This window comes from Podarcis muralis, chromosome 2, assembly GCF_964188315.1.
Source record: "Podarcis muralis chromosome 2, rPodMur119.hap1.1, whole genome shotgun sequence".
In the NCBI taxonomy this organism is placed as follows: domain Eukaryota; kingdom Metazoa; phylum Chordata; class Lepidosauria; order Squamata; family Lacertidae; genus Podarcis; species Podarcis muralis.
The window spans coordinates 82627753-82646844 of record NC_135656.1 but is presented as its reverse complement, the minus strand read 5'-3'; the positions used below and the strand labels follow the sequence as shown (position 1 = coordinate 82646844).

Genomic DNA, 19092 nt, shown 5'->3' with positions numbered 1-19092 from the left:
CCTGAGAATACATCCTTGACATTTGCAGCCAGAATTCTCCTTATCTTTATACCAAGGTCCTACTTGTTTTGCAGAAAACACTGCTAGATTTATTTAGACTTATGTCTACCAGTTTTCCTATTTGGAGGGATTTAAAAGCAGCTTTAGTTTTGCAATATAGCCCAACAAGACTCGCACCCCCAGCTGGGAAAATCCTCAATTTACTCAATTCGCAGTCACCTTTTTGTTTAAGTTACTACTGCAAAATTCAAGCACTATAAACTCCTAAGTCTAGTACTCACTAAGTTCGTCTTAATTGACTTCTGAGGAAACAATAGCAAAGCTACATGGCCAGATGCAAATGGCATAACTACAGTTATATCAAGTGGGGAAGCAATGCACAGTATTATGCACAGTAACAAAATTAAGTTGCTGTGCATAGTAAATACAGTCTTTCCCACTGCATTGCTCTGAAATGTTGGAACCAAAGACCTATACCAAAAAGAGAAAGAGTGTGCATGTGGATGTATGCAAGTGTGCATACAGCTGCCTAAAGCATATTGCACACAAACACCCAACCAAGTTCCACCCAACTGGAAGTGATCGCTGTCATGCAGCACTGTTTACTCTGACTTGTATAGAATGGTAGGAAGGGGAACCATTAAAGGGCCACCATACCTGTTGAAAGCTGTAGCTGCAGTCAAAGCCAAGGACCAGCTTGAGAACTGACCTACACAGAACACTATGCCACAGACATGCTATGCATTCCCAAGAACAATGAAGAATGCTTAGTTCAAATGCATGAACATCATGCACCTTGCACAAAAAGCTTATACTCTGCACTCCCTGAACACAGACACAGTGGCAACCTTTCTTGCCCAAGAAACCCAAGGCTGTTGCCATCCCTGATTGGTAAATCAGAAAAAATGATGTGAATTCACATCAATGCCTACTAAAAAAAAACCACCTGTTGGAAGACTAATAAGTGTTGGCATGAGGCAGGCTTCTGTACTGGACACCAAAGAGATGTAAAGCAGCTATACACCCCTTCATGTCCAAACTAGGTGTTGTTATTAAGTACTGTGGACAAGAATTGCAAATTGAACCCTGAAGCTTCTATTGCATCTTGAGCATCCCTAACCCATTTATTTGTATTTATTCAAGCTAGCAAGATTCATATACCACTTCATAAAAAATATGTCAGTGTTTATATAAAGTGGCATATTAATTAAAAACAGAAATAAAGACAACCCTTTAAAAACACCACAAATAATAAAATTTTAGTAACAGTAAATGCCCAACTCATGGAGCACTGTGCATTCCTTCCACCCTCACATATGCTCTGTGTCAGGGGAGGAGTCTCTGGCTATGAATCCAATTCCCATCACTCCTGACGTCTGGAAAGGTGAAATTCAGTGCCCAAAAACATCTGCAGAGCCCCAGGGTCCCTATCCTGTGTGGACACTATAGGGAGAAGCAACATCATGGCCCATACGAAGAGAAGGCAAGCCTGCTCACAGCTCCATGTCACAAAGGAAGGAATCTATTCAGCCCATCTTACCTGCTGTGTAAATTTCAAAGTAAGTAGGTTTATTGGCTATATTTCCTGTTACTTCCAAGCCTGGTCCTTTTGCGGTCACTTTACTGGCATCTCCCTGGGCTTTATCAACATTTACTTCAAACGGACTCTTTGCAATGTGCTGGCCAGCAAACAGAACTGTAACCTGGAAGTGTAGTAACAGTATTCAAGTTAGATATGCACCACTGCAAGCAGGTAGCCAGTTTGCATTCACTCAATAGCAGATGAAGAAGAAGAAGAAGAGTTTGGATTTGATATCCCGCTTTATCACTCCCCTTCAGGAGTCTCAAAGCGGCTAACATTCTCCTTTCCCTTCCTCCCCCACAACAAACACTCTGGGAGGTGAGTGGGGCTGAGAGACTTCAGAGAAGTGTGACTAGCCCAAGGTCACTCAGCAGCTGCATGTGGAGGAGCGGGGAATTGAACCCGGTTCACCAGATTACGAGTCCACCGCTCTTAACCACTACACCACACTGGCTCTCTCAGATCCAGCGGAGTTCTGAATTCACAAGCTGACATTTACAAGCCACTTTTAAAAAAACAACAAAGCTTCTGGAGAAGTGTCTGCAGGCCCAACGTTGAATGTGGTATTGCCAGCTACCATATTCAGATGAATTATGCACATTTTTACAGGAAAAACACATTTTAATAGGGCACTGAATGTCAATCAACCGTATAGTTCACTTTCTCACCAAAAGAGAAGGCAGGATAAAAAAGGCAGCTTAGCTACTCTAAAACAAAACTGACTACCCGTGTTGCCTCCACCTCCTCTTTTACCTGAACAATTGTTAGACCAGCCAATCAGTACTTTAAGCCGGGGAGGGGGGGAGCATTGTCGCTCTCAACTACAGCTACAAAACTAGACCAACTTGTTTTGAGATAGTATTACAACAACATTGTCCTGAGCAAAATGTACTTGGCAGCTAAAACTCATGTCTCCCTCCAGAATCTTCAGATATTCTTACCTTGTGAGGTCCTGTAACCTTTGGGAGGTACTGAACAGCGTAAGTCTTGTTCTTATCGTTGTCAGGAGTCACCATGGCCTAAGAAAGAGGAAGGCATTAGGCAACTCAGTCATGCTTAAGTCTCTTGATCTTTTTCACTGGGTATCGTATTGGCTGCTGTGGTCATTTTAGAATTTTAATTCTACACATTGTGCCTATTTTTCTAGTGACATTTTTGTAGCCTGCACTGGAGAGCCTTTTGTAAAAGGCGGGCTAAGAGTACAAATAATCAAATAAATAAAATGCCAGGGACTAAAATTAGGACCTTCTATATGGCCTGTACCCCTTAACTATGGTCCATCCTCATGATTCATGAAGCTCACTCAAATGCCAACATACTTGAAGAGGATTCCTTTACCATAGTGTAAGATAGTAGTAAGTGGTCAACCCATTTTTTCCCTTCCCTGGCCCAAGACCTCTCAATATGCATACCTCTTCTCTGTTTCCTTCTGGATCTTCTACAAAAACCAATACCTCCCCTTGGCCAGCACTGATGGTGTCTACACTGAATTTGGCAGGCTGTTTCACCATATTTCCATGTGGTTCAATTCCTGCAGGAATAAAAGGCTGTGCTTAGCTGGCTGTAAAGACGACATGCAGAAAGTTTTTACTTGCTAAACTGTGATGCAAGTACATTATTTCCTAGAATTATCAGCACCAATTTGTAGCTATCCTTGCTCTTAATGTAGCATCGGGACATAATGGTGAAGAAAAGAAGCACTGCCACAAAATATGGGAAGTTCAATTTGTGGCTAACGTGGTTAATTGCCACTGACAGACAAATCCACGGTGATGAAGCTGGTCTTAGCTACCGTCATATTAAACTGCAATTTTAAAATAAATGTAAATACATACTTCTCAATGTACACATTTCCAAATGAATTTTATCCTAATGCACAGGTTTTGAGTAGCGAGTTGTATTTCAAAATTTGGAGGTGTGCAGAATCCAAAAGAACTGTGTATTCATCTGTGTGTGTGAATTAGGAGTTTGCTTTAAAATTCTTAGTGTTGCTTAAAAAAGAAAAAATCTAGCATTGACAACATTGATACCCTAGATTTTGGTAGCTTTGTGAATATACATGTGCATTAGTTTTTCATGGTCTTCACAGGATTCCTGCTTCTTTTCCTTTGGTAGAACTTCTGTTCCTCTCCAGGTTCTCATCCCATCCCCTCTCATTCCAACCCCACTCACCAGCCTGCCTCCATCCACCTCTAGTTCCCTTGTCACTCACCCACCCAAGTCATGCCCCTCTTACAGCTTGGCCAAATGGCAGCCCAAGTCAGCTATGGAGAAATAGGTTAGGGAAGCTCCTCAGCAGACACGCCTCATACTGAGGTCACCTAAGCTGCTGAGGTTCACAGCAAGAACAGCAGGATGCTTGCTGGGGAACCCTGCATGTTCCTCTATAACTTGCCCAGACCAGCCACCACTGACAACACTCACCTGGGCCAACCATCCACCCACCTGCCTAGGATGCCTTCCTGCTAACCCTCTGCCTGGGCAGTCATGCAAACTGCAGTGTAACAACATTCTTACCATCTTATTATACACCAAGATATATTGTATTTTGCTGTATTATTTGAAAACAAACTATTGCAATTTGTGCAAAATAAAAGCAGCAATCAAAATACAATTAAAAACCATACAGGATAGTGCATTACAATTGCTACAACAGGCAGAAATACCATTAAGTGGACTGGACCCTCTGCAACTTTCCAGGTGGTCCATGATGGAAAAATGTTTGGGAACCACCGCCTTACACGAAGCAACTGGTCCCCTCCCACTGACAGTGATGAAGTTTAGGTTTACAGCTTAGAACAAGACAATAGCCTTGCTAAACTGGTTCTCAAAGTGGGAATTTTCATGTGAAAGTAGGAGTGGCTTTTGGACTATTTCCACATTTTTCTGAATCTCAGCACTGCACTTAAACGAATACAATGCAACTTGGAAGTTTGTCTACAAACATGATTTAAATAGAGCAAGAACCAACTGGTCTTTTAAAGCACAATAGTTTTGAATGTATGTAACAAGATATAGGTAACAATACACACAAGTTATAAGAAAAGCATTTTAGACCTCACCTCTGCCATACGCCCTTGCCTTCTTTGGATTAAGCTTAGGCTTCAAAGGAGCACCAGGTTTCAGCTTTGCTTTGGGAAACTGTGACAAGTAGGTCATTACAGAGTGTTCATCCACATCAGGGTGTATTATTTCTTCGGGAGCGATGACCTGGTAAATAAGGACATATTTTCATTAGGATTACAACATGTGAATCAGAGTTCCCCTCATACATTCCTACACATCCAAATCACTGCCTGTCCAATAATTCCCTAAGTTTGGAAATATAGTTAACCAGTAGCATTCCTAAGAGCAAGAAGCCTTTTGAAAGATTACACCATGTAATTGCAACACATAGAATAAGTGCACTTTATTTGCACACATAGCTTAGTAGCTGGGTCATTTGCAGTTGAGTTACTACTGCCAGTCAAAAAGTTATGATGCCACCTTCCTCCCAACAGCCAATCGCTTGAAGTTGCACTGAGTGTTTGACTGGTCCCCCTAAACACTGCCTAGGTTCTATGTACAAACTTTTTTTAGACCTGTCAAATAAATACTTCAGTAGCACCAATTCAAAAGTACATAACAGCAGTCAAGGGTCTTAATCATAGAGAAACGCTGAGGGCAGCTAGGCAGATTTATTGAACTGGCACAGTAAGTCGTAAGTGCTTTCTTTTACTGGAGCAAATAATGGGCATAATATGAGTTATTTCAATAAAGGCAGAGGAAACTACAGAAGTGTTTCTAGCAGGGATAGGATCCAGCCCAACCTTCAAAGGAAGGGGGGCTTCTATCCTTGTAAAAATGAGAAGGGAAACTCGAGATTTTAAATATTGTAAGTTTGCGATTTACGCACATTTAATTTGTGTGCATTCAGCTTGGCAAATAAAAATAAAAGGGGTGCGTGGGGATCCAGGTAGCAACTGACAATTCCACCTACCATTGAACCCAATGTCTATTGACTACACAGAACTCTGGATTTAGGCACGATTCCCAGAATGTAACCCATGCATAAGTTACGGGCTTACTGTACACTCAAGAGGCAGCTTTCAAGGAAGCAGTCTCAACAAACGCATTCTGTGTGGAGGACCCACTGTTTTCAATCATTTGAGAGGGTGACATTTCATACCACAGCAGGTATTTTTAAGCACAGCTGAATTTGTGGGACCGGGACCATCAGATGCTACAAGTAAAATTATTTCTGTTCATATCCTGCCACCTGGATATGCTGAAGCTCAAACGGCATTTCTCTTCTCCATACCTGAGGGACACCCAGCCAGTCATCTGCTTGCTGCATGGCTTCACGGGCATTATCAACAGGCTTCTTAGGGTCCCAGGTTTCCCAGTCCGGGCAGAGACCTAGCGAAGCAAGAATTATAACGTTTAAAATACTATGAACATCCAGAAGCATTTACACTTAGCATAAATCCATTTTAATTTTAGCTAGTAACTGTCAAGGTCTACCCACAGAAGTGCACTTGCATTGCACAGAGTAGGAAGTGGAGATTATAGCCTGGTAGCCAAGGTTTTCAGACTGCGAAGTTGGGATATGTGAGATAAATCCTGTTTGTATTGTTTGGCCTCCACTCCCATTTGTGAGGAAAGAGATTCAATGCCAACTTGAGATCTAACGGATTGGAACTGCCAACTATCCACTGAGCAACACTGACTGCTGAACCACTAATTGGCTTTTCCAGTACTCCATGCTGCCAGTCTTGTCAAATTCTATGATTCTGACAAACTGCTCTCTAATTTACAATATGCAATAACTAAGGAGTATCCTGAAATTCTGGATGCAACATTTATCAAGTTGTTCTGCAGTGCTGAATTTTCAGGAAATTGTTGTTTCGCCAGAAGGAGGAACGAATAAGATGCTAAAGAATCCTATTGACAACAGCAGGAGTAGCCAAAATGGTCTTCTGCCATACTCTCACCAGCCCATGCCAGGGGCCAGGGGTGACAGCAGGTTTAGTCCACCAACATCCTTCTTTTCTTAGCTCAGAAACAGGTGCCAACATCTATAAGGCTACTGGCTACTCCTGGACCACAAGAAGGTTAACATAGCCAATAGTCTTCTCATTCACTTGAGAGTTGGGTGCAGCAAAGGTAACAGCTCCTAAACATGACAAAACAGTTCTACTGCTGCATTTACATCCAGAATATTTTGTTAAAAAAAGAACTGTAGAAAAGCTTTTAGAATCCGTGCAATTCTTCATGAAGCTAAAAACGTGCTGAACTATGATTGGACATTTTGGAATCCATAAAATATGTACCAAGTTTTTTTTAAGATGCATTGCAAACTTAAAGCAAAAAGTTGTGAAACCTTCATTAAGGGTTCCTGACCTTTATACAGACATTTAGAGCTTGTTTTCATAGGTGTGACTTCTAGTCAAGTACAGGACTTCTCAAAGCAAGGGAATCTTATTTACATTAAGGTAAAGATAAATCAACTGCTACTGACATAGGGCGAGGAAATGGAAAGGTCACAGGTGGCTTACCTGGAGCACAGCTATCAACAAGGGCACCTAATGCTTTGCCATCTTGCCAGTTTTGGTTGAAGTTTGTTATTGGCAAATAAGGGATTTTGTTCTGAATCCATCCCAAGAGTCTCTGTTTGGGAGTCTGTTTCTTGGCATCGTCATCTCCTTCATCTTCCCACACTGGCATAGAGATTGAGTAATGGAGGATAAGGGTCCATACTAACCCTAGGATTAGCTTCAAGTTCCCATCAACAATAGCTTTACTATCTGAAAAGAAGAAAAAACACAGAATTACTACTAAAACCACCATTAGGCATCAAGTCAAGCTGAAAGGTAACAAATCCACTTAAAGGCATTTGCTTTGAGCCATCAATCTAACCACGCAGACACATTGGTTCTTTTTATCTACCTAGGTCTCTGTTGAGATCTTTTTACACATACTTTACTTGATTCATGGTTGGAGTAGCTTCCTCCAAGTTTCTTCTCAAGCCATTAGTTCAGCTATCTACTGTCAACAGACAGATCATAATAATGTGAACTTGGGAACTAGGACAACCAGCTTATTGTCCTCAATCTAAGACCTTGCCCTGAAGGAGAGTATAAACACGGTTTATATACTTTCATTATGTACATCCATAGTAAGTGGCAGGAAGCCAATCATACTAACTGGTGGATATCCCAAAAGGGTAGAAATCCTTTGCTCTGGTTTCTCTTCAAGAGTGAATCAACCATGATTTAAGATTAATGTTTTACTCAGCTTCTTACAGAATCTGCATAATTGCAAAATTAAGCAGATTGGCAGCAACAGACCTTGAGTTTAAAAATGGGGGTGGAAACCATGAGCTATTTCTACAACACAAACCTTTCTTGTAGAAAGCTACATTACATGGTGAATAAGATATACAAAGACAAGATTGAACCAATCTGCATCAGTCATTTAGAATTTAGAGAACAAAAGGAGCATTTACACAGTTAGATTTCCATCCTCTTGCATATTTGGCTATAGCTTATTCACATCAATATGAAAATGTTATTTTTAGTCCAAGTATTTCCCCTCCTTATCACTCAACTATTAGTAGCAGACTTTCTACCAAGCTAGAAATTCCTTAGTACCCTAGTCCAGTGTTTCCCAACCTTGTGCCTCCAGATGTTTTTGGCCTACAACTCCCATCATCCCTGACTAGCAAGACCAGTGGCAAGGGATGATGGGAATTGTAGGCCAAAAACAGCTGGAGGCACAAGGTTGGGAAACACTGCCCTAGTCAACATTTGCCCGGGACACATCAGTATGTTGATGAAACCAGAAAGCCAAACAGATGAATGTGCTTCTAAAATGGCATCATGCCGACAAAACTGGACTTGGAAAGCAAGCTTTCCCTACTACCTGGCTCAGATGTATAATAAGCAAAAGTTCATTTCTATATTGACTCTTACAACAGCTATTTGTGACTGGGTACCAAAGAGATCTAGAAATAAACTTAAAATGAGTCCTTGCATAAGTGATACTGCGGCTAGAAAACTTATGAAGCGGTTTGCAGTGTACCACCACTCTGGCCAGTAGTAAAACCAAAATCACACCAGGGAAATTTAAAGATTCATAGTTACGAAAACAAGTCCTTCCTGGGAACTCTTATCCAAATATTTTCAGGACTCACATCAAGCCCTGTTTGCCAGGTCTGTTTGAACTAGACCAGGACTCACAGACTATGATGAGGAACGGCTCACCTACACAACTCTCTCCATTGCAAAACTCTATTGTAATGTTTCTGGCCCCAAGCACAAATATATTTAATGAGCAATTAACAGTGGAATTTCTATCTAGCCACTGTCATTTGTTAATTGCATCTTAAAACTGTTTAAGCAATACAGCTTCAGTCTGGAGGTTATTAAGGTACATGGCCTGAGGAACAGTGTTTAGTTATATTGCAACATTTAAGCTGTAGACTCACACAAGCCAGGTTTGCAGGGCAGATCAACTGCTGAAGATAAGTTAGCTTTGTGGCTGCATACTGGTCTTTTAACATGTGAAGTCTGAGATTTGTCGAATTCCAGAGGGTCATTGCTCAATTCAGTATACAGCTACAAATATGCACACAAGATTTAAAGGGGTGTGCAATCGCCTCTTCTCACAGCTGCAAGGGCTTGCAAGAAAACAGTAGCCTAAAGTAATTCCACCAGTGAACCAAAAGTTGCACAAAGTGTAGGAAACCATTTTGCACCAATTGGACATTTCCTCCTTATGTGGAAAACATTTCTACTCAAGAACTAGTACAGTGGTACCTCAGGTTAAGTACTTAATTCATTCCAGAGGTCCGTACTTAACCCGAAACTGTTCTTAACCTGAAGCACCACTTTAGCTAATGGGGCCTCCTGCTGCTGCCGCACCGCTGGAGCACGATTTCTGTTCTCATCCTGAAGCAAAGTTCTTAACCTGAAGCAATATTTCTGGGTTAGCAGAGTCTGTAACCTGAAGCGTATGTAACCAAAGGTACCACTGTAATGTGTTTGGGTAGCAGGCACCAAATTTTTACCTGCGCATTTCCTAACTGAATCATTGTATTTTAGATAATATGCAGCCATATTAGGGCAGGCCCTACATTAGCTGCAGAGGGATAGAGCTATAATGTAATGAATTGAGTTGCTTAGAGCCATTAGCCACAGGGAAAGATTTACAAGCATCACTGAAGAAAAACGGTTCAGGCAGAAGCAGGCTTCCATACAGGCACCGCAGGTCAAAAGTGCTCCAAATTTAAGGCTGCAACTGTGTCTATAGAAACACAATGGGGAGGCCTTCATATGATCTTGTGTGGTGACTACTAGAGCAGTGTTTCCCAACCTTGTGCCTCCAGCTGTTTTTGGACTACAACTCCCATCATCCCTAGCTAGCAAGACCAGTGGTCAGGGATGATGGGAATTGTAGTCCAAAAACAGCTGGAGGCCCAAGGTTGGGAAACACTGTACTAGAGCATGGGCAGATACCTTGTGGCCCTGCAGATGTTACTGAATTACCATCAGCCCCAGTGAGCAAAGCCAATGGTCACAGATGATGGGAGTTATGGTCCAACAACATCCAGAGATGTTAGAAGCTCATATATAAGCTCATTGCCAAATGGCACCTTCAATCTAGGTTACGGTCATAACAACAAGACTGTCTAGTTGCCTTTTGGGAGTGAGGATTTAATCATTATTATTCATTTCATTTCTATATCACTTTTTGCAGTGATATAAGTTTAAAAAACTACTCCTTTTCCCTTATGGGGTACCCAAGAGTCCTTTTGTAGGTTCTCTATCGGTAGGAGAAAATAACAGAGACCAACCAGAGAATATTGAGAAGCAAAGCAGCTAGTAAGCCTGATCTTCATTGACTGTTGCAACAGGGTGCTTCCCCACACGCAGGAGAGAGGAGGAGGACCTCGAACAATGGAGTGAAAGGCCTTATATATCCATTTTGAAATTCCCTGCCCTGGAGCTCCAGACCACCCCTCCATACATACATCACAGAAGGGGTGTAGCTCAAGACCACCCCCCACAAACATTATACCTACATCACAGAAAAGGTGGTCTACAACAGAAATTTGAAGGTTGTTTTTCCTGTCTGCCAGGTTATCTGATAATGCCTTATCTGATTGCCTTTTCTGGTAGTCTCACCATTCCTTTTGAGATGGTAATTTCTTAATTCCTGGGACAATGGGAAGGTTTTTTTTGTTTCATTTTCTCCCTACTTGCAGAGAAACATTTGGTCAGTTTGGGAGTTAAAATGGTTTCAGGACTGTCTTCCTGTGCTGCTTCAGAAATGTGGTTTATATATTTATGTAAGTGTTTGCTTGGTACATTTATGAACGTGTATTATATATCAAAGACCTTAAAATTCTTATAACAGCAGTTTACAGCACATTAAAACAGCAAATAAAACAATCCGAAATAAAATAGTGACAAGACATCTCCGCCGATCAGCTGACTGTCTATGCTAGAGAAGACAAGTTTAGCATACAGTGGTACCTCAGGTTAAGAACCTAATTCGTTCCGGAGGTCCGTTCTTAACCTGAAACTGTTCTTAACCTGAAGCACCACTTTAGCTAATGGGGCCTCCCGCTGCCGCCACGCGATTTCTGTTCTCATCCTGAAGCAAAGTTCTTAACCCGAGGTACTATTTCTGGGTTAGCAGTCTGTAACCTGAAGCATCTGTAACCTGAGGTACCACTGTAATTCTTTTCTGTTTTTCCAACAGTGAATTGTTTAAGTATTTAGCTGGTGGCCTTCTCACTTTCAGATGCCAGTTCCTCAGAAATTGCTGTAATTTGTTCCAAATACATCTTTGGTTGTTACCCATGCATTTTAAAACCTGGGACACGTTCAAAACAGTAGTAACATTCTGCCCCTTCTCCTACTTACAGCCCATTGTGAACCTCACATGACTGATCAATACTGAAACTGAGCAATCTCGCAAGTATGTACTTGCAGCCCTGGGAATTAGTCAGATCCTGGAGATCAGTGTTAAATATTTACTAAAAAGAAGAATAGTTATTCAGGTTTATTACTGGCATTTACTAGCTGGGTTAGTTCTGCACTGCAATCCAAAGAATTCTTTTCAATACAGTCCAGAGTGACACCCAATAGGACCTTTTGCCTTGCTTACAAACAGTTCTCATTTTGCCAGCAACCCACTATTCTGAAGGACCACCGTTCAAAAAAAAGTTTACGGCTCAGTTTATTCACGAGTGCCTGGACTGGGAAACACCAAATAAAACCTGGTTGCATAAGAGCCAAGTGAATTTGTTAATTTTTAAAAACTTTGTCCTGCTGCAGTACTACAAGGAATTTGCTCTTAAGACAATTAGCGGAAACACGATAAGCTACTGTGGTCAGTTTCCTTGGTAACTGGAATACACAGAAGAACTATGCTTTTTACTGGCACGAGCAAGAGATTAGAACATGGGCAAAGGAAGGACAGTATTGTTATAAGCTAGATTTGGCAGCTTGCGAAAACCAGGTTAACTGTCACTTGAAATAGTCAGTCAGTAGAGCATGAGACTCATAGTCTCAAAGATCATGGGTTCAAGCCCCCCCCCCCCCAATTGGGAAAAAATCCCTGCAATGCCGGAGGTTGGACTAGATGACCCTTGTCCCTTCCAACTCTACAGTTTTATGATATTATGACTCTGGAAGTGACCAAACTGGGACACACCTACGGTGAACAAGCTCCTATGTAGTACTACTGACCTAGAATGAAAGGCAGCCAGTTCTTAACATATTCACTGGCAGAGCAACCATTTGGACTTGTGGAAGTAAGAAGTTCAGCAAACAGCACAAACTCCAAACTTTGACACCACTTTGCAACAGGGTATCTCGACTGTGCCACCTGTGCACCTAGTTTAGAACAGCAAGAGCATGGAGAAAAAGGCTGCTCCATTGCAATGGCAGCCCATTCCCCTAGATTTTCCTAACCCAATCCCAAAATAGGTTTTATTTGGGCTTGCTTTCAAATGCCGGGAGCAAAGTAAGTTGAGGGCAGGAAAGTAAGACTTCTAGAAAAGATTTTATGTTGGATTTTTTTAAATGGTTACCAGCAGGCTCTGGGCAGCACGCACACTTATCTGTCCACTGTAGGTCATCATGTTTGCCATTAGCTCGGTTATGGTGTGCAAATTCAAATTTATTCCCTCCAGTTCATTTGTATTTGTTAGCCACACTATTTCTTGAAAGGGTATCCAATGTTTTCAGTAAGATTAATGTCACTGAGATTGTCTTCTCCTGGCCTAGCCTTGATTTGAGATTACACCCAAGGCTCCTACGGAAGGGGGACAGATGTATCATTTATGAACCTAGTGTCCAGAGAGTAATATACTTCTTTCGGCAAGCCTTCAGAATTTTGTACTTAAAACTTAAGGTAATAGTTCAGAGTGATTGCTATTATTCTACAAGGCCATACAACTAAAATACAGTATCCCCAGCCATTACATTGCTTTTGAGGGATTTACAGTATTCTCAAAGGGTACGAGCCACTATAACTTAAATGGCAGGATTTCTTCTGTAGCCAAATGCACCCCTTCACCTTGGGTGACCCCTTACATTGGGTTCCAGGCATTGAAAAATGGTGTGCCTTATAGGCAGACACCCACCTATGTGCTTGCTGCCTTCTAGACTGCACCTTTTCCAACCAGGGTTCCACAGGATGCTTGGGTCCGTCAACATTTTACAATGCATTACCTGTTTTTACTTTGTAGGGTGGATGTCAGGGGCAGGGAGAAAGGGCCACGGTTCTAAAAAAAAAAAATAGGTTTGTTTCCTCTAACTTAAAAGGGCTGAAATCCACTGGTATAGCACAGCTATTTTTTCATGAAAAAGTGTTAGCCAGTTTTGTAGGTTTGATGCAGATCATGCAGATAACAGCAGCTAGTAGTATATAATTTGGTAACTTCTCTTTTTGGGGGGCCTTCCGCTGGAACAGAGGGCAGAGCTTAGAGACACATCTGCAATTTAAAATGACAAACGTGACCACTGAGATTATTATAAACCCGAAGCATGTTATTTTTGGTACTGTTAGCTTATAGCCTTAAAGGGGGGGGGGGGGCACTAGAACCAAGCAAAGATTACTATATGCCTTAAAGGGGCAGCAGCAAAGGTTCTGCTACCAAGCTGCAATGCGGTGTGTGTATATGCTCACATCCACACACACTTTCACTTGGGAGAGGCACATTGTTCACCAGCATGTTAACCACTAACAACTGACAAGAGGAGAGTCTAAAACATGACCATTAAAAGCATAAATGATGTTTAGGGACAGAAATAGCTCTGAGGAAAGTCGCAGCAGCCCCATATGCCTAAATCTGCAAGATGTATTCCTTGGAAACAGATCACCCCCATGACAAAGCAAACAGAGGGTGCCAAATAGCTTTCTAGTTGTAGCAGAGAGTTTGGCTTCATATGCTTACCTTAAGATAGGAGTTTTAGGCAACATCAGACAGTTTGTTGAGTTTGGAGGAAATGGCATGTTGCAACCCATCAAACAATGGAAGCATATGTACACATGTCTCACTACAAATTGTTCCCATTATGGTAGGACATGGCTTGTCGTAATGTCTGAAACAGGTCATTCCTCCTGACCTTAAGACTCAAGCCTGTGGGTCCAAACCATAGCAAGAGGACATGATCTCTGAACTCTAGTACAGAGAATAAACATGTTGCAGGAATGAGCAGTGCAAGTTCTTGAACAGAGTTGTGAATAGAAATGATATCATTTGCAGATTTCCCTGAAGGTAGAACTGCACCATTTAATTTTTTTCAATGAAGAGTCATGTGGTCAGAGTCCATGAAAGACTGCATCATAATAACTGTGTTGGACTTGATAGTGCCACATGAATTTGATGTTCCTGCTACAAGACTAACACAGCTACCATTCTGGACACTAATCATTTCAGACACCAGGAAAGAGCCAGAGTATGATACTACAAGGAAAATACAGAACATACTAGAAAAGGCATGGGGGAGGGGGGATATGTGGCCATCTGTATGCTGCTGACTACATCTCCCATCATCCCTGGTTGCAGCTGATGTGAGTTGGTCCAGCAAGTGGAGGGCCACAAGATCCCAATCCCGCCATCATCAGCTGCCTTACAATGGCTGCAAATGCATCCTTAGGTGCCTTGTAAACTAGGGAAGATGAAGCTGTTGCACGTAATGTTTCAAATTAAGAGTCTGTTGCAGACAATTAATCACCTGTGGTTCTTTGGGTAAAGGGCCACAATGACCCATTGTCAACCCTCCGGGGGCCACATATCAAAATGGGTGTGGCTTAAGTGTTAGTATGAGTGTGGTGCAAACTGCAGTTCTCAAAGGTGCCTTGCAATGGCCCCATCCACCACTGTGTATCATTTCAAACCATTTATCATTAAATTCAGTAAAATTTAAATTTTAAATATAATTTTGAATGGGCAGCACATCTTGAGAGGACATTGAACCACCTTTTGGGGGTGCCAAATAATGCCCATGGTTTAAGGCCCCCCACCATGTTTAAAAGAAGCATTTTTATACCCCCAACCACCACAAGGACCAACACTATTCCCTGCACCTCCCACTTCTCAGAAGGTATTTAGTTTTTGAATGTGTTAGAAGTTTCAAGTTTCTTAGTACAGAGTCACAAGCCATTTGTCTTCGGCAGCTGTAGTATTTAGCATGGAAATACTGTCTCAGTGTTAAGCAAGTGTCAAATCTTATGGTTGCAGGGATGATTTAGTCCTGCAAATACTGTGTGCAACATACTGGTATACAGGAATGGCATTCATGCCCTGCCCTGTTTGCTCTTGCAGTATTGCACCTTAAAACATAACTGCTAACTTTCCCATCACCTGCCTCCGAATAAAGCACACAACTATCAGAAGTGGGAGGTTTTCATGTTTGTGATTTACCCTGAAAGCAGTGTGAACTGAACGTCATGGACCAGAGCCACATTAACAAAGTTCTTCTCCCAAGAGGACTGTGCTTTTAAAGAATGCAGTAGGCATTTTAAATAAAAAGGTATGGGGTGTTAGGGGAGGGACGGTAACTCTGGTGGGGGACACATTGTACCCCTTCTGGGGTAGTTTGTCCACCTTTAGTCCCCACCCTGCACTCAGCTCTCACCTGTGTCTCCTAGAAGCTGTCAGCATGTGACAGTAGCCACACCCTGGGAATGGCTTCCACTGGCCAGCTATATCAGGTGAGGATAACCAATGGGTCTCAAACCCTTGGTAAGTTAGCAACTTCCTCCTGCATGTAAACACAGGCTCTGGTGGATTAAGCAATCGAGACCAATAGTGACTCCAACAGCCTGGAAGGCAGCTCATCAACCTGGAAGGTAGCCCATCTAGGAGAAGGAAAACTCTGGTCTTAAAACTCCACTGCCTTATGAGATAACTTCAGGAGAAGAAATGGTTCAGGAGTAAACCCTACACATATCCAGAGTATAGTCCTTAAGACGGCTGGATGGTGGATGGTATGCCTCCTTCTGACAACTCCTGCAGCCAGTCTGGCACCAAAAGCATTGCTCTGCTTTCCTTTGAACCACAGCAGTGAGGCTGGGGGGACAGTCTTGTACCCTGGGCAGCCCAGGAGCTCCACACACACTGCCCAGGCTTGTGCCTCAGGGAGGTCACTTTGGTGTTGCTAATTTGACCTCTTGAGACAGATGCCAACAAGTGGGATGCCAAGAAGTATGGCAATGAATACTGGGGTGCTTTATTATGCTGCTTAGAAAACATCTGTGGCACATTTGCTAAGTGATCACTACTTAAGCCCCAGCTCAGGTTTGTTTTTCACCAGTTCTTGTTATCACTTAACATTTACCACCACAGTTCTGAGTTAAGAACCTTTTGGCTATTAAGACCTGGCACTAGTGGTAGAACAGGAGTCAGCACCTGGTAATGCTTCCTTTTCCAATAAAATTTTTCTACAGCCAACCTGGAGAACTTTGGTTCCATTTATTACTAAAACAGAAACTTCGGCTTTTGAAAAGCCCTTCCTGTGTCCTTAAAGCCTGCTGCAGCACGCTTTGAATAAATGACATCATTGGCAAACTTGTTATGCTGACAATAACCCCCAGGAGAACAGGCCCCCCTCTTACACTAAGCAAAGCACATTCCACATTAGTGAGGTCACCCCTTGTTCCCCATGTATGTGAAAAGCCCCCAGAAGCTGCGGATGAGATCAGTTTGCTTCATTACTGGCTTGACTGGAACACTGCCTTGCGAAGCATCCGAATATTGATGCACACATTCCCAGGAGATTTTCTTGGCAGCCAATCTAACCTGCACATGCACAGAATCATTCCCCAACCCCCCAATGCTGCCATTCATTTCAACGCAAGCTGCCTCAAGCGTTTATAGAGATCTCTCGTTCTCGCTTCTATGGCAATTGCTTTGGCAGCCCAAACCTACCTCAGAGGTTCTAGATTCATTCATCCAACAACCGACGGGTGAATGGATGCTGTGGAAGCAAGCATCCTGAAGAACAGAGCTGCACCACTGGATCCCCATGACGCTGACGGTCAAGGAGTGGCAGCTCCAATGGAAGCACATGACGACTATGCTAATCGCTGCTAGGCCAAGTGGCAAATCAGGAACAGAATGGGTGGGACAGTCCAAGACAGGTTGTGCAAAACAATGTCAGGAAAGTGCTTTCAGAGGTAGCACTATAGTCAACAGCTAATGGTGTGGAAAACTATTGTCTGGAAAGCCCTACGGTTACGTCTGCACCCACATTCACCCACCATTCCCAGTAATCTGCCGCCATCCGTATGAGTACAATAGTGTTCTGAAGTAGCCCTGCCTGCTGATTAAGGCTCCAATCCTGCATTTCGTTTCAGATATGCCAGAAAGGAGGTATTAACTTTCCCACAACATTGTTCATGGTAGCCGTCTAGACATACAACAATGCCCCCCTTCAAGTTTGCTGCTTGAGGCTGCTGTCTGGAATATTTGTTCATGGGTCTATTTTCAGGCAGGCATCCCACCAGCCTGTTCTCCGAAATACTAGAGTGCCCACTCACGAATATAATGCACCAGTCAGTGGCTACACATCACAAGCACATGAAAAAAAAAAAGGTAATTCCAGTGATAGATCATCTAGGAAGGAGACAGGACACCCATCACCAGGCCTCAAAAGGAACTGAACACTCCGGTAAGTATGTTTCTCCAGCGGCTCATGGTGTATCTAGAATCTAGATCAACTAGCCACTGGCTCTGGAGTAAGGCAGCCATATAAAATAACTGTTTGAAAGGCACATTACACTTATGGCTCCTGCCTAGCATGCTTCCATGTCTTCAAACCTCACTTCAAAAACAACAGCATATGACTGCAGAGTAAGATAAGGTGCTCCATCTTCCAATGCTATTAAATTTAGGTAAATATAGGTAGAAACTCCCATTATTCTGCTGTCAAATAAATTTGGGGTGGGGGGCAGAAAGTATGAAACAGATAGCATACACATTACAGAGACCTTGCATGGCCCCATGAAAGTATAGAAAGCTATAATGAAAGTGTATCTAAAATACACTAGACTTCCCCCAAACTAGTCAGTTTGAGCTGTTGCTGGACTGTAACTTCTACAATCCCTGTTACTGAAGTGAGTTCAGGTGATCATTACCCTGGAGGGCACCAGGTTGGGGGAAGACTGAAATTACAACAGAACTGAAAAATACGAGGAGGATTCAGTGCATGATAAATTGCACAGTCATTTTTGTTATTTTTCCCACAAAAGGCCTCTCACAAACCAGAACTTCATTCTCCAAAAGGCAGGCCAGTCTTGCAATTTGACATTTGCCAAGACAGAAGTAAAACAATCCTTCCAGAAAGACTAGGCAGAAGAATGCAGGTTCTGTGGGCTTGGCAACCCACACAACCATCATCAACATATGCCATAGTTCAATGCATATTATTCTACTACAAGTAAACATCAACAGTATGCAAAAGCTTTCCAACTGGACAAGAAAAGTGCCACCTCAGATCGAGGCTGGAAGGACTATGCACATCACACTCCTATTTCAGTGGCTAATTGCAGACAACAGACCCTCATTTAAGCCTGCAGTTATCTTTAAGGTATGTTTGGCTTTGAGTCTGTGGCATTAAGAGTGCAAATTATGTCAGCTTCAAGCCACTGTTGCCTTCTCATTTCCTGATCGCAATACCCTCTCATTTGATAATACAGAGTCTTGTAAAAATGTATGGTTTATGCAGACAATTATTGCTATTTACAGTTTACATGCACAGATCATAACTGCATCTGAGGTTCCTGTTGCCAGGAAGGCAGAAATCAAGGAGCAATGCGCTTTTTTTCAACACTATTAACTAGATATATGCATTGACATCCCTTATATGTCTCTGCAGTATGTTCTGCTATAAGTACCCTGCCCAGAACAAAAAAATCAACCTTCTTGGCAGTCTACATTTCCTAAAGTTGTCCTTATTACAGCGACCTATCAGAGGTCAGGGTGGTAGACCTGGAATAAGTAGGCCCAA

The 19092-nt window shown here is 42.4% G+C and overlaps 1 protein-coding gene across 4 annotated transcripts in view; it reads right to left on the bottom strand.

Annotated features, from left to right (window-relative positions):
- The window catches only part of FLNB (filamin B), an 83146-nt gene that overhangs the window by 49574 nt on the left and 14480 nt on the right, over positions 1 to 19092 (bottom strand). For all 4 annotated transcript variants that reach the window (XM_028719137.2, XM_028719138.2, XM_028719139.2 and 1 more), the window contains exons 2-7: positions 7120 to 7368; positions 5883 to 5980; positions 4645 to 4792; positions 2995 to 3113; positions 2524 to 2601; positions 1541 to 1703 (exon numbers count right to left, since the gene is read on the bottom strand). In XM_028719137.2, the coding sequence (XP_028574970.2) occupies positions 1541 to 1703; positions 2524 to 2601; positions 2995 to 3113; positions 4645 to 4792; positions 5883 to 5980; positions 7120 to 7368 (855 nt within the window). The remainder of the gene's footprint in view (positions 1 to 1540; positions 1704 to 2523; positions 2602 to 2994; positions 3114 to 4644; positions 4793 to 5882; positions 5981 to 7119; positions 7369 to 19092) is intronic.